Source organism: Coffea arabica, chromosome 2e (genome assembly GCF_036785885.1).
Source record: "Coffea arabica cultivar ET-39 chromosome 2e, Coffea Arabica ET-39 HiFi, whole genome shotgun sequence".
Classification (NCBI taxonomy): domain Eukaryota; kingdom Viridiplantae; phylum Streptophyta; class Magnoliopsida; order Gentianales; family Rubiaceae; genus Coffea; species Coffea arabica.
The window spans coordinates 74849432-74863437 of NC_092313.1; the positions used below are offsets into that span (position 1 = coordinate 74849432).

The 14006-nt window shown below is 36.0% G+C and overlaps 2 protein-coding genes across 2 annotated transcripts; both read left to right on the plus strand.

The window, feature by feature from the left end:
* Window positions 1-6388: 6388 nt before the first annotated feature.
* LOC113729491 ((+)-neomenthol dehydrogenase-like) lies at window positions 6389-7987 on the plus strand. Its single transcript, XM_027253784.2, has 3 exons — window positions 6389-6396; window positions 6503-6566; window positions 7613-7987. The coding sequence occupies exons 1-3, from the start codon at window positions 6389-6391 to the stop codon at window positions 7985-7987; spliced, it is 447 nt and encodes a 148-aa protein (XP_027109585.2).
* Window positions 7988-8918: 931 nt separating this feature from the next.
* LOC113733146 (phosphomannomutase-like) lies at window positions 8919-13569 on the plus strand. Its single transcript, XM_027259329.2, has 13 exons — window positions 8919-9043; window positions 9107-9276; window positions 9601-9670; window positions 10325-10369; window positions 10490-10556; window positions 10907-10983; window positions 11774-11809; window positions 12131-12186; window positions 12315-12414; window positions 12518-12613; window positions 12744-12833; window positions 13044-13095; window positions 13255-13569. Exons 3-13 carry the CDS (start codon window positions 9602-9604, stop codon window positions 13323-13325), a joined length of 759 nt encoding a protein of 252 aa, XP_027115130.1. The 5' UTR covers window positions 8919-9043; window positions 9107-9276; window position 9601; the 3' UTR covers window positions 13326-13569.
* Window positions 13570-14006: the final 437 nt, after the last annotated feature.

A 14006-nucleotide genomic window follows, 5' to 3' on the forward strand; every position in this document is an offset into this window, starting at 1 on the left:
CATCCGTCTTTACAAAATTTGAAAAAGTTGGTTCCTACTTTGAGTCAATTATCTTCGTTAGAGTGTGAGTCTTGTCAGTTAGGAAAGCATCATCGTGTTTCTTTTGCTCCTAGAGTCAATAAACGGGTTTTTGAACCGTTTTTGTTAGTTCATTCTGATGTTTGGGGTCCTAGTCGAGTCACTTCAAAGTTAGGTTTTAAATATTTTGTAATCTTTGTTGATGATTTTTCAAGAGTTACATGGCTTTATTTAATGAAAGATCGTTCAGAACTATATTCCATTTTTTGTGCATTTGTTGTAGAAATAAAGAATCAATTTGGTGTGCCGGTACGTATACTTCGCAGTGATAATGCGAAAGAATATTTTTCCACTCCTTTTAATACCTTTATGAGTAAGTCTGGTATTATTCATCAGTCCTCTTGTCCTCACACTCCACAACAGAATGGAGTTGCTGAAAGAAAAATTGGACATATAATCGAAATTGCTCGAACAGTGTTGTTGCACATGAATGTGCCCAAACAATTTTGGAGTGATGCAGTTCTAACTGCATGTTATTTAATTAATCGCATGCCATCTAATATTCTTGGAGGTCAATTACCTCACTCCATTCTTTTTCCTTATGAATCTGTGTTTAAATTACCTCCTCGTATTTTTGGATGTGTGTGCTTTGTTCATCAGCTTACTCCCGGGGTGGATAAATTGGATTCTCGTGCCATTAAGTGTATTTTTTTAGGATACGCACGAGCGCAAAAAGGGTATAGATGTTACAGTCCAGTTTTAAATCGATTTTTTACTTGTGCTGATGTTACTTTCTTTGAATCTACTCCATATTTTATCAAACAAAGTACGCCTTGTGAGTTAGACCAGTGTCCCTCTTTTTCCTCTCCTGTTTTACCAGTCCCTTCCCCTTTATTACCTGAGTCATCTAGTCCACCAGATTCCATAGCTCGATTATCTCGTCCTCATCTTCAAGTTTACTCTCGTCGTTCCATGGTTGAGAAAGTTCCTGATATGCCACGCACTTCACCAATTAACTCTCAATCTTCAAATTCAGGTATGACGCCCTCCTGTGAGTTAGATCTTCCTATTGCTTTACGCAAAGGTAAGAGACATTGTACTTCCCATCCTATTTCTAATTTTGTTTCTTATTCTCGTCTCTCTATGTCATATTCTTCTTTTGTTGCTTCCCTTGATTCTATCTCCATTCCTAAGTCTATTACCTATGCTCTTAATCATCCTGGTTGGAGATTAGCTATGCAAGAAGAGATGTCTGCTTTGGAACAAAATGGTACTTGGGATCTTGTCCCTCGTCCTTCAGGTAAGCCTGTTGTTGGTTGTAAATGGGTGTACACTATAAAAGTGCAGCCTAATGGTTCTATTGATAGATTGAAGGCTCGGCTGGTAGCTAGAGGATTTACTCAGGTGTATGGAGTAGATTACTTAGAAACATTTTCTCCTGTTGCAAAGATTACCTCTGTTCGTCTTCTTATCTCTTTGGCAGCAACTTATAATTGGCCATTGCATCAGTTGGATGTGAAAAATGCATTTCTGCATGGAGATTTGAAAGAAGAGGTATATATGGAACAACCTCCTGGATTTGTTGTTCAGGGGGAGAATCCGCGGTTGGTTTGTCGTTTGAAAAAATCCTTATATGGATTGAAACAGTCTCCGAGGGCTTGGTTTGGCCGGTTTAGTAGTGTTGTCATGGAGTTCGGTCTGACAAGATGTGGAGTAGATCACTCTGTATTTTATCGGCATTCTAATGCTGGTAAAATTTTATTAGTTGTTTATGTGGATGATATTGTGATTACAGGTGATGATGTTGTGGGAATCCAGAAACTTAAATCTAATTTGCAGGCAAACTTTCAGACAAAGGATTTAGGTTATCTACAGTATTTTCTGGGTATTGAGGTAGCTCGGTCTAAATATGGGATTTATTTATGTCAAAGGAAATATGTACTCGATATGTTGAGTGAAATTGGGATGTTAGGTTGCCGACCTGTGGATACTCCTATGGATCCCAATGTGAAATTAGCAAGAGATCAAGGTGCATTACTTGATGATCCTAAGCAATATCGAAGACTTGTGGGTAAATTAAATTATCTCACTGTAACGAGACCTGACATTTCGTTTGCAGTGAGTGTTGTGAGTCAATTTCTTGATACCCCTCGTACTAGTCATTGGGATGCTGTTGTACGGATTCTCAGATATCTTAAGAGTGCTCCTGGAAAAGGGTTGTTGTATCAAAATCATGGACACACTGATATTGAAGGATATAGTGATGCAGATTGGGCTGGTTCTGCCTCAGATCGAAGATCGACCACAGGATATTGTGTGTTTGTTGGTGGTAATTTAGTGTCGTGGAAGAGTAAGAAGCAAACAGTTGTATCCAGATCAAGTGCAGAATCTGAATACCGCGCTATGGCTCACACTGTGTGTGAGTTGGTTTGGTTAAAGAGCATATTACTTGAACTTGGGTTTGAGCATAAACAGCCTATGAATTTAGTGTGTGATAATCAGGCGGCTGTTCATATTGCGTCTAATCCAGTGTTTCATGAGAGGACAAAACATATTGAAGTTGATTGTCATTTCATTCGAGAGAAATTGCTTGACGGGGTCATCAAGACATCTCATGTACCGTCTGTAGATCAATTGGCTGATGTGTTTACCAAGAGCTTAGGGGGCTCTAGGGTGAAATACCTTTGTAACAAGTTGGGTGCTTATGATATATATGCTCCAACTTGAGGGGGAGTGTTAAGAGAATATAAGTATTCTTGTAGATAATAAATTAGTAAGGGTATTTTTGTAAATAGTTTGTTAGGGTTGTACTTCTATAAATACTAGTTGGTCACTCATAATATGGTGACTAGATGTTTTCCTCCCAAGATACCTGTTAACAACTACAACAGCTCAAAATTGCCAAAAATCCACAAGTATACGGAGTTAAATGATCCGGAAACTGTCGGCTTTCAAATATAGATAGTTATAAACAGCAATCAGCATAGAAATGTTCAGAACTACTTTCAAACACTTTAAACTGTCACATCCCTTGGACAGCTCTCCTTCGCATACTGTTTAAATGCTGATAGTTGTGCCCCCAACTCTATCATTTTATAGAGATAACATAACAATAAAGTTAGCTGATGTCAAAATCTTCCGATAATAAAGTGTCATATACGAGAAAAACATAAAAAATGATGACAAACCCAATATTGCAAAACTTGAAATTCCACACCTGCCTAAAGAGACGACCTTCAAGTATACAGGCAGAGAAACAGAACTCCTTCCAAACAGGGCCCACTACACAGCTGAGGAATATAACCCAAACAACCATTTAGAAGCTGCCAAAAGATACCCTAACCATCACGTGTATAACAAGAGAAAATCTCCAAAATCATGTAATGCACAATGATGAAAACAATCGAATTCACACTCCCTATTTGAACAACACAGAGCATAATTGATGATGCCAGTTACCTCTTAGAGCAAACAGAACTGAAGAGGTTGGGATGAAGGGGAATCCCTGGAACAAGACCAATAATCAGTACAACTTTAAACAAAGTATTGTTAGCCAAAAACAAGAAATGCATGAGCAAAAAAGTTACTTAAAAAAAAAAGAAGAAGAAAAGCCTTTGGATGCATTAGAAGATACAGGTCTCAATTCCAAGATGCTAACATAAAGGACCCCGCGCCGGGGGGGGGGTGGGGGGCATTAGATATTTACAGGTGTCAAAACCACTAAGTTGGCTCAAGCAAAAAGGAAGAAATAGTGCGTACTCCCTTCGTTAACAATGCAAAAAGCCTTTGATCTTGGACAAGAGACGTAAGTTGTCATCAAACCTCTGAGTCATCTGGACCCAGATTCCAGCAACCAAAGTCATGTTAAGGAAGTTAAATAGTTCCTTTGAAACAGAGAACTTGAGTTGTTCAATCCTTCAATCCTAACGAGGTAGATGCAGAGCAAATCAATCATCACATCCAGAATGTTCCCAATCAGTCCTCTGGAAAAACAGCTCTAAAAAATTAATAAAAAAAAGGAAGGGAAAGAGCACAATTTACGAAATCTCATAAACCAATATAGCAGGGTAACGACAATGACCAAAACTCCAAGCTCCCCTACAATCAAGACAACGTGTAGAGCCCCTTAATAAGAACTCCCTAATAGGTGGCAAATTTCCCGATTTTAGAGCACATTCAATCAAAACATATTTTCTTTCCTCGGATTCTAAAAGCAAGGCCAATCTCTAAGCATCAACAACAATACGATAATGTGATGTTGTCCGATAAACTGGAATGCCAAACAAAAGTCATGTACGTTAGATAACTCCTATGGTTTTTGAATTATTATTATCCAAAAATCCCAATCATTGTTCAGGAAAACAGCACAAAACCGCAAGTAAGGAAAGAAAAACTCTCCCAAGATTTTGTAAACCAGAAGAACAGGATAACGATCATGACCAAAACTCTTGAATCCAAGATCCCCTAAGATCAAGACAACATGTAGAGCCCGTCAACAGTGACTCCATAAAATAAAAGCAGTGATTTTATCAAGCAAAGATGAGAACAACCCAAGACCAAGAGGGGATTAGAGAAGAACTCCCAAATTTCAGACCGCATTCAAATCCATCCAACAGAGCTTTTCTCTCCCCCATTCCGCCAATTCTACAACAAGGTGATTTTCGAAACAATCACAGGAAGGAAAATACCAGAGCTACCACCTAAAGCAATCATGAATAAATCACAGAATCTACGTCAATCAACAATTCCAATATTAATCTCCAACATTAATCTAAAGTCATGTCCGTTAATGAAGAACTAAATCCACAACGGCGGGAATAGTTGGAGGGGCATTGGGGATATTTATAGGTGTTTGTTAGAGAATGGACGGTTAGGATTAGGCTGTTGTTGATGATCTGGACGGCCACGAGGTGGTCCTTTCCAAGTTGGATTTGGGCTAAGCCGTTGGGAATTTATAAGCAAAGATTCGTTAGCCGCTGTACGCGTACTGTCCAGTTCCAGGTCTGTTTTGTTTTTATTTTTATTTTTTTTGGATAGGAAAAGTCGGTTGTTTTAATTTAGGAAATTGCCATCATCAGTGCTGTTATACAAGTCAAATTGTTCGATTCGTCGACTTGCTTAGACTCGTAAACGGCTCATTCAAAATTTTATAAGAATCGAGTTCAAACAAACATTTTGACTTGATAAAAAATTGAACAAACACTAGTTACGTTCACAAGTTTAAATGATCATTTGCACACACTAATCTAATTGTCATTTCACAAAATTTAGGGTTAGATGGTTAGTTAAATTAGTATTGAATCTATTGATTATTTGAGAGAAAAAAAAAACCTAAATTGAGTTTCTTGTTCATGTTAAAGGAGTCGAACTCGAACTAAAATTAAAATCTTAATTACCGAGTCGAACATGAACAGAGATTTCGAGTTCGAAAATTATCAAACCAACATGAGCCTTGTTCAAGTAGTATAACGAACAAAGTTCAGATATGAAATACTTGACTTAACTCGTTTATAGCCCTAGCCACCATGCTAGAGAAATTTTGCTTTTGTTTCTTAAAAAAAATGGTTTATTGCCTTGTTAAAGGTGGTATGCTTCACCATTTTTTTTGGGGGGGTTCTTTTCTGCATATAAGCTTCATGAAGGTGTCCTCATGTTACATCTTTTTAAAAAAAAAAAAAAAAAAAAGTTTACGGCATGGTCAAAGCTGGTTTGCTTCTCCACTTTTTTTTTTGGGCTCTTTTCTGGATAGATGCTTCACGGAGGTGTCCTCTATATATATATATATATATATATATATATATATATATATATATATATATATATATATATATATATATATATATATATATAATATATATATACACACACGTAGATACATATATATACATATATATAGATGTATACATACACATATATACATATCTATATACATAAACTTTAACGATTTGATGTATGTGAAATAAAAATATAATTGAAAAATATGTACTCACAATTCAGACAAGGTCTTATGTTTTTATTTGAAATTAGATGGATAAAATTGTTTGCAGGATACAATTTTGATTAGGTGCTAAAAGTTTATCATACATTTATACATTATTGTCTTAATATTTATTTTTGTTGCTTTAATATTTATAGTGTATGGCGCATTTGAGATAGGTGATCGTAGATTTTAGAAACTTTACTGCCCTTGTGATAAAAAAGTATAGTAAAAACACAATATGATTATCCATGCCCTAACTTAAATCCAATAAGCAAAATGGTATTTTTAGAATAGTAGAATATTAAACACCAAGTTTTGTTTTTAAATAGATTTTTGTAGTGGCGGGGACAGTGGATGCTGCCTTCCTGGTTCCTTCGACTAAGTACGAATATGACCTGGTACTATAATAAACAGAGGTGAATACCGTACAGTACGGGATAATACAATCCTGCAATTGAAAACTTTTGGCAATGCATTCATATTCCTTCTTGATTTGGTATGTAGCTATTCATTTATAAGCAAGATCTCAGATGCTTATAATTCTTTGCATCCCAAGGAAGTCGTCCTCGTATATTTTTAATAGCCGAATGGCTCTTCTTAAACAAAGAAAGATCTACTCAAGGAGTCCTTAATCGATTATTCTACATTTGAAGGGTTGAAATGAGTCGACCACACCAGAGTAGATATCCTATAACTTGAACCATCTGCCAAATGCATAATTGTTTGCAATCTTGTTAGGTGCAACCTGGATGACTACCTCAGTTTTAAGTTTTCGCTAATGGGGCCTGTTCTGCATTCCCTGTTTAGCCTAATTCTCTAACGTGGAAAGCTAAGAGACCAGCCAAGGAAATCCTGCGGTGCTTCAACTTGCAGATAGTTGCAGAGCATTCAAAATTGAAACTTCAAGCTCCTTTCAAAAGCATTTTTCGAGTTCATATAGAAGTGAAACTAGAAATTTTGGAACTTCATGCAGGTTAACAATGCAGGAGCTGCAGGACTAATGGTTGAAGGAGATGTTTCCGTCTTAAAGAGATAATTCTGGCGGATGTTCTAAAAGTTGAAGGTCAAGTAATTCTTCTCTGTAACTAGCAGTTTGTCTGTTTGCTGCAAACTTATAGGATCAATTTTTAAATTGTATATATACTACACAGAATGATCTTGCCGCTATCTTGGAGGTAACATTTCTGGGAAAAGCTTTTGCAACCCCGAAAGACCTCGTTTGTTTGGCTTTAATATCTACACTAAAAAAGTTAAAGAGAAGGACTTGATCAAAATTAAATCCTCATAAGGTCGTATTTTGTCGTATTGTTATCCATTTCAAGGTACCAGTTCATTTTTTTCTGCCTGTTATGTCCATCTGAATTCAAGCTAGACAAGACCATGCAAGTGTTTAAGTCAGAAAGTATCCATATATACAGGCTTAAGTTAATTATTGGTGAAATTAATTAGTGATCAACCTAATTGTTGAGTCTTGTACTCAAGCTAGCGTTTGGTGCGAATCAAGCACTTCTGTAGTTCAGCATATCCTTTTCTCTTCACTAATTCAACACTTGAAACATACTTCCCATTTCAGAGCAAGAGTCATGACTTGATTGTTCTCCATATTGTTTTCAGTTATTATCCAACGAATGGGCTGTAGAGGTGCTAAGCGACGACGAAAGTCTGACAGAAGAGAGATTGGACAAGGTGGTAACTGAATTTCTCAAGGACTTCAAGGATGGCACTGCAGAAGCTAAATGTTGGCCTGCAACTTTCACGGCATATAAAGTTTCCAAAGCAGCAATCAATGCCTACACAAGGATTCTGGCCAAGAAATACCCAACTATCTGCATCAATTTCATTTGTCCAGGCTGCTGCAAAACAGATACAAACTGCAATACAGGAGTCATTACTGCTGGAGAAGGTGCTGAGGGTGTTGTAAAGCTTGCATTATTGCCTGATGGTGACCCTTCTGGCTTGTTCTTCTTAAGAAAAGAGGTGACACCTTAATGATGAGAAGAATCAAATGCAAGCTTATGCATCTAGTAGGAATACCATTTTGGATGTACGTTGTATGAAGCTGGTAAAATCTCGTCAAGGTATTTTAATATGGCTGCCTTGGGGAACTGCCCACAATTTGTTTTTCGGGGAAGTTTATTCCTGACTTGGTGGTACTACAATTTGGTATTGCTTCTTGGATTTTCGGGTCTGGCCCTTCATATTTGGCTTTCTTCATTTTGTTTTCCTATAATTCTTTTTCTTTCATTTGTTGCTTTTGTTTGACCCAAGGTTTTGAAACTCAGACCATTCATTGAACCGAAAAAATGATTGGATCACGGGTCATTGGTTCAATCGTTAGACTAATCGTAATTGATCCATGATATCATAAATATGTCATAAATAATTATTAATAATTATAAAGAATTATTGTATATAATAAAAATAAAATGGAACAATTTAGTAAATGATAATATTTGATTGCACTATTAAGTTTGTCATTTTAACTAAAACATAAACACAAATTCCAATACATCTTTTTACCTTCCCAATCACTTTTTTATCTCATATACATTACATAATAAAAAGTGCTACAGTAATTATTTCAAATAAACTTCTATCCAAACACACAAAGACATTTTAAATACATATACCGAATTTCAAGAGTAATTGACTAATGTTTAAAGTTAAAAGATATAGATAATGAACATAAACATTTTGTTAAGACTGCAGGATATACATTGACATTAAATTTTTCATATATTTTGTTAACGGATGCCATTAAATACTTGTTAATATACCTAAATTTTACCTAACTTAACATATATATATATATATACACATGTACTAACAGTTATTATCTTCTTTATATTTATATACTTTTACTAATTAATTTTACATTTGAAAAAAATTTAATACCTGAAAGACAAATGGTAGGAGTCTAGCCGAGATCAAGTCAAATCAAATCAAGCTTCGAACGCTTCCAAAATAAGGGAAGCTGCTTTGAAGACGACTTCATCCGGCTTCCCACCGCAACTGACAGAGAAAAGTGAAGTGGGCCTGCTGGAGGTAATTCCCACTACCGTCTCCTCAACCTTTGAGTTTAAATAACGTTACTCCTCTTCTGCACAGATCCCACGTTCTTCAGCTCTCAAGTCCCAACCTTCAGCTGTATATATACCGAACTCTCCTTGCTGAAGAATCCAACGTCCCCTCTCGGAGCCATTATTTTTGTCACAAAGAAGTTAATAACAACACAAAAAAGCCCTCATTCGTCACCAATCTCCACCTTTTTTACAGAGGTAAAATCACATTCCCTCTTGTTTTTATCAGATTGAAGTTCAAAAAGCTTGATTTTTTTCTTTTTTTTTTTGGGGCTGTATTTGTGGTGGTAGTTGATCGGTATTGGTTCTTTTATGGGATGCATATACTTTTCCAGTGTCATACAACTACTGGGATTTTGAAAGTTTTTTTGAAGCACAGGTGGGCTGGAACCAGTTAAAGCAAGAAACTTCCTTGTTTTGAGAGATTAAATTTGATTAAAGTTTTAAAATTTAGTGATTTCAAGACCCTTTCTGATATTCTATATATATATATATATATTTGAAATTGGTGACTTTATCCAGAATGGCTGGGATCAAACCTGGTGTGCTAGCTCTGTTTGATGTGGATGGCACCCTTACCGCCCCGCGAAAGGTAGCTAATTTTATTTTTTTAGTACAAATTTATGGGTGGAGAGTTAATTATGGTGGTATCCATCCTTTTGTTGCATTAGTCGATTGTGATTCTTATTCTTTGAAGCATAGGGGCTTAGATCGGCTAGGCTCGAGTATAATATGCTGTTCTTTTATTTTCAAGAATTCCTTTTCAATGTTACATGGCTCATGTTGTGTTCGGTGGTTTGTTAAAATTGGAGTTTGACTGATATTGGGACTGTATCCTATTCAAAAAATTGAGCTGCATTTGTATAGATAGAGTTCCTATTTCAACTCAAATTTCAATTTCAACGGAGAACTAAATGCAGCTCAGCTGAAGATTTCACTTCCTAGATAGTTAAGATTTTCATCACAGTCTTAGAGGATATTATGTCAAAGTTTGACTGATGTAATGAAAAAGAACAGTATGCAAATTATGCAATTAGAAAAGATTAAAACTCTTCTGGTTGTTTGTCAATTAATATGTCCATTGGACCAAAACCTTTTTTCTTTTTTTTTATTTCGCTTTTTGGCCTTTTTGGTAGTATGCCTGTTTAGAGCTTGATTTAGGTGGCAAGCTTCACAATACAGCTTAGCATCTTCGATGATCTTTGTGTCATCAATATTTATGGTTTGTTTTGCTAAAAACTTTCAGGCGGCTACTCCTGAAATGTTACAATTCATGCAGAGATTGAGGAAGGTACATCATTCGTTTCTGTAAGGCTTTTTTCACTTGTGGGCTTCATTTCTCATTTCTTGACAATGTGCTCATTGAATGAGATCGTCTTAATTTTACAAAAAAAAATTTGTCTTCCTTCAGGTTGTGGCTGTTGGTGTTGTTGGGGGTTCTGATCTCGTTAAGATATCAGAACAGCTTGGAAAGACAGGTTAGGTCCAACAAGCCCTTTGTTTGTTTGTTCATTTAATGATATGATACCACTATACTGAGGTTTTTTTGTCTGTTAAGTTTTATCCTTCCTGTTATTGAGGTTTTAGATCATGATCTTTTTCTTTACATGTTGAAACCCTATTCTCTGATATCATATTTTGAAATTGCTTTAAGCAGCTTTTTCTTCTCTCCACTCTCTACTCGCACACACTCTCTCAATTGTATTTCATGTGTGGTGTCTTTGATAAGGATACACCTTGCAAATTTTGTAGAAACACTTGACCTATTTTTGAAGCTAACTGCTTATTTCACAATCTCAAGCTATTTGACTCGATGTTGTCTATGCAGTTATAACTGATTACGATTATGTTTTTTCCGAGAATGGCCTGGTGGCTTATAAGGGAGGAAAGCTGATTGGAACACAGGTATTGTTAAGATAAGGACCATACCATTCTACAATGTCAAATGGAGAAGTTGAACTAGCAGAAGGTTTAAGTTTGGTCCTGTTTGGTTATTTGATTTTGTATTTCATCATCTGGAAAATGATAAAAGAAACTACAATTAGAAAATTCATTGGAGGATTAGAGAACAGATATCTCATGGGCTATACTCCATGATATGGTAAATGGACTGTACCTGTTTTGGTGGAAGAGTTTTTGTTTCTTTTTCTAAGGCTCAGTGGTTGGAATATGATCTCCTGCATTATCAACTGCAATGTATGCAATCGTTTATTTCAGTGGATTGTTTCAATTGTAAAGTGGTACCATCTTATTGGGTATGCATCCATGCATGGGATCAAAATCATAAAGTTTGGTCGAAATTCTTATATTTGCTGCCTTAGTGCTTGAAAATTCCCCTATTAGGACTCCTTGTGTGATAGAGAATTAATTCTTACCTGGTAATGAAAAAACAAAAGCTGCACAGATTTTGAACTCAAAACATATTTCATGAGACTCTCCCTCAAGCAGTAGCCATAATTTTGATTGGTGTTTAAACCATGATAAGATGAAATGCATTATCTGGTAGCTCAATGTGAGGGCACTCTATGTATAAGTCTAGATCTTGAAGCAAGAAAATGAGGAGAAGTTATTTTGTTTTTCTTTCTGTTTGAAGAATTATCAGGACTACTTGTAGACTAGCTGCCATAACAGTTTCCTCTATATCTTGATTATTCACGAGTATCTTCGAGCACTAAGTTTTGCCCTCTCCGTGCAGAGTTTGAAGTCATTTCTTGGTGAAGAAAAGCTGAAGGTAGTTCGATTCTCTGTAATGACAATTATGATTTGAAAAACTAATGAAAAGTAAAATAACACATCAATGAATGTCGGATAATGCTTTGGCATCTAGATGATTGTTGGAAACATCTGATTGACTGTGCACAACTTGTTCCATATTATTAGAACTACTTTGCAGACAAGGTTAGGACTTTGTCATGTATTTTCTGATCCCAGAAGCTCTTTACTTGAAATTGATTGCTAGTCACAAGGTTGCTTTTTCTCTAGGATTATAGAAAATTTTGTTGTTACTAGTTTGATAGTTTATATTGGTAATACTCTGAATGCGATGCTGCAGGAGTTTATTAACTTCACACTCCATTATATTGCTGATTTGGACATCCCAATAAAAAGGTTAGCAAAGCAATGACTGTGTGCTGTCTTTCTCTTCATTGCTGCCTTTTTTTTAATTTTTTTTTGCCCTTATCCATCAGATTCTTCATTTATGTTTGTCTTAACCTTCCACTTTCTCTTCCTTACAGGGGTACATTCATTGAGTTTCGAAGTGGTATGCTTAATGTGTCCCCAATTGGGAGGAATTGTAGTCAGGAAGAAAGAGATGAGTTTGAAAAATATGACAAGGTATTGGTCTGCTTTTCCTCTACTACAGAGCATGAATTTTAGATTTTATTCTATCATTGCAGAACATTTGGCGAATGTTGATTTCGATTTGAATGACATCTAGGTTCACAATATACGTCCAAAGATGGTCTCAGTGCTAAGGGAGAAATTTGCACATCTTAACCTTACCTTTTCAATTGGAGGACAAATTAGTTTTGATGTGAGTGGTTGTTGCTCCCAAATTTATCCAGAATGCCATTCCCAAACCCAAGCCCCCCTCCCTAGCGTGTTTACTTGGAAAATAGAAAAACAAATTGTTAAATGTTTTTTATGGAAAAAATGCATGACAGGTTTTCCCTCAAGGATGGGACAAGACATATTGTTTGAGATACGTTGATGAGTTTCCGGAGATTCACTTCTTTGGTGACAAGACATACAAGGTGACTTCTTTGGATTCATAATTAACAGTGCAATTTTACCGTAGAATACATAGCTTCTCCTAATTTTAATGCATAGCACTTGTTTGACATCCCTTCTCCTGCCTGCATCCATCTCCCAGAAAAATGAAAATGAAAAACCTACAAAATTCTGGTATGACAAAATTAAGAGGTTTTTTCTTATTTGTCCTTTTTCCTTTTTCCCTTTGACAGGGCGGAAATGATTCCGAGATCTATGAATCTGAGAGAACCGTGGGACACACAGGTCTACCATGCTTGTTTAATTTATTTCTTGAGTACTCAAATGTTGCTTGCAATGGCGTTCTTTTAACTTTCAAATCATGTTAACTATTATTATACTTCTCCTGTTGTCATGTTGCCTTCGAGTTTCTTTTCAAACTAATTTATTAAGCTTTCTTTTCAGTTACTAGCCCGGATGATACAGTAAAGCTGTGTTCAAGTCTTTTCCTGGGCAAGGAGGATGCAGATTCTTGACCATGTTGCATACTCTTGGCTTTTCAATTGTTTCTAGTCATTTATAAAGTGGTCTTAAGTTCTGAAACTTTCCATCTACGCTGTATTATCATTCTTATGTATGTTCAAGTTGTAAAATTTTGCCTTGTAATCTGTGGATTTAGTAAAAATTCCTTTCAAACAATAACCTTTGCTAAACAGTGTATTTATTCTGTTCTATGTAATGAAGAATAAGAGGCAGAAAGACCAAGGCCTTTTTCTAGCAGAGTCTGGTACAGATTGCGAATGCAAAATCTTTGGAGTGTATGATCTGCGATATCTAATGTATTCATATGAATTTCCACCAGGCTGATATATATATGCAAGCAAAACCAGGCATGCTGATTTGCTGATAATCCATCCTCTTCGACACTTTATCTGTTCATTACTTCTCCCTGTATCAAGAAAAAATATAGGCTGAAAGCCATGGAAAAATTCCTGGTCTGGAGGATTAACTTCCTCCATTTTGTATAAAGACCATTAGACCTTTTTCTCACGTTTGGAACTTTGGATATGAAAGAATTGAAAAGAAAAGGAAGGATATCAGATCCCTTCCAAGTCAAAAAAGCTATCCGCTCAAAATCGGACGAAAACGTGAGAAAGTGGTGTGGGGTAAATGAATTATTGCATGTACCACCACTTTTACCTTAAAAAGATTACAAT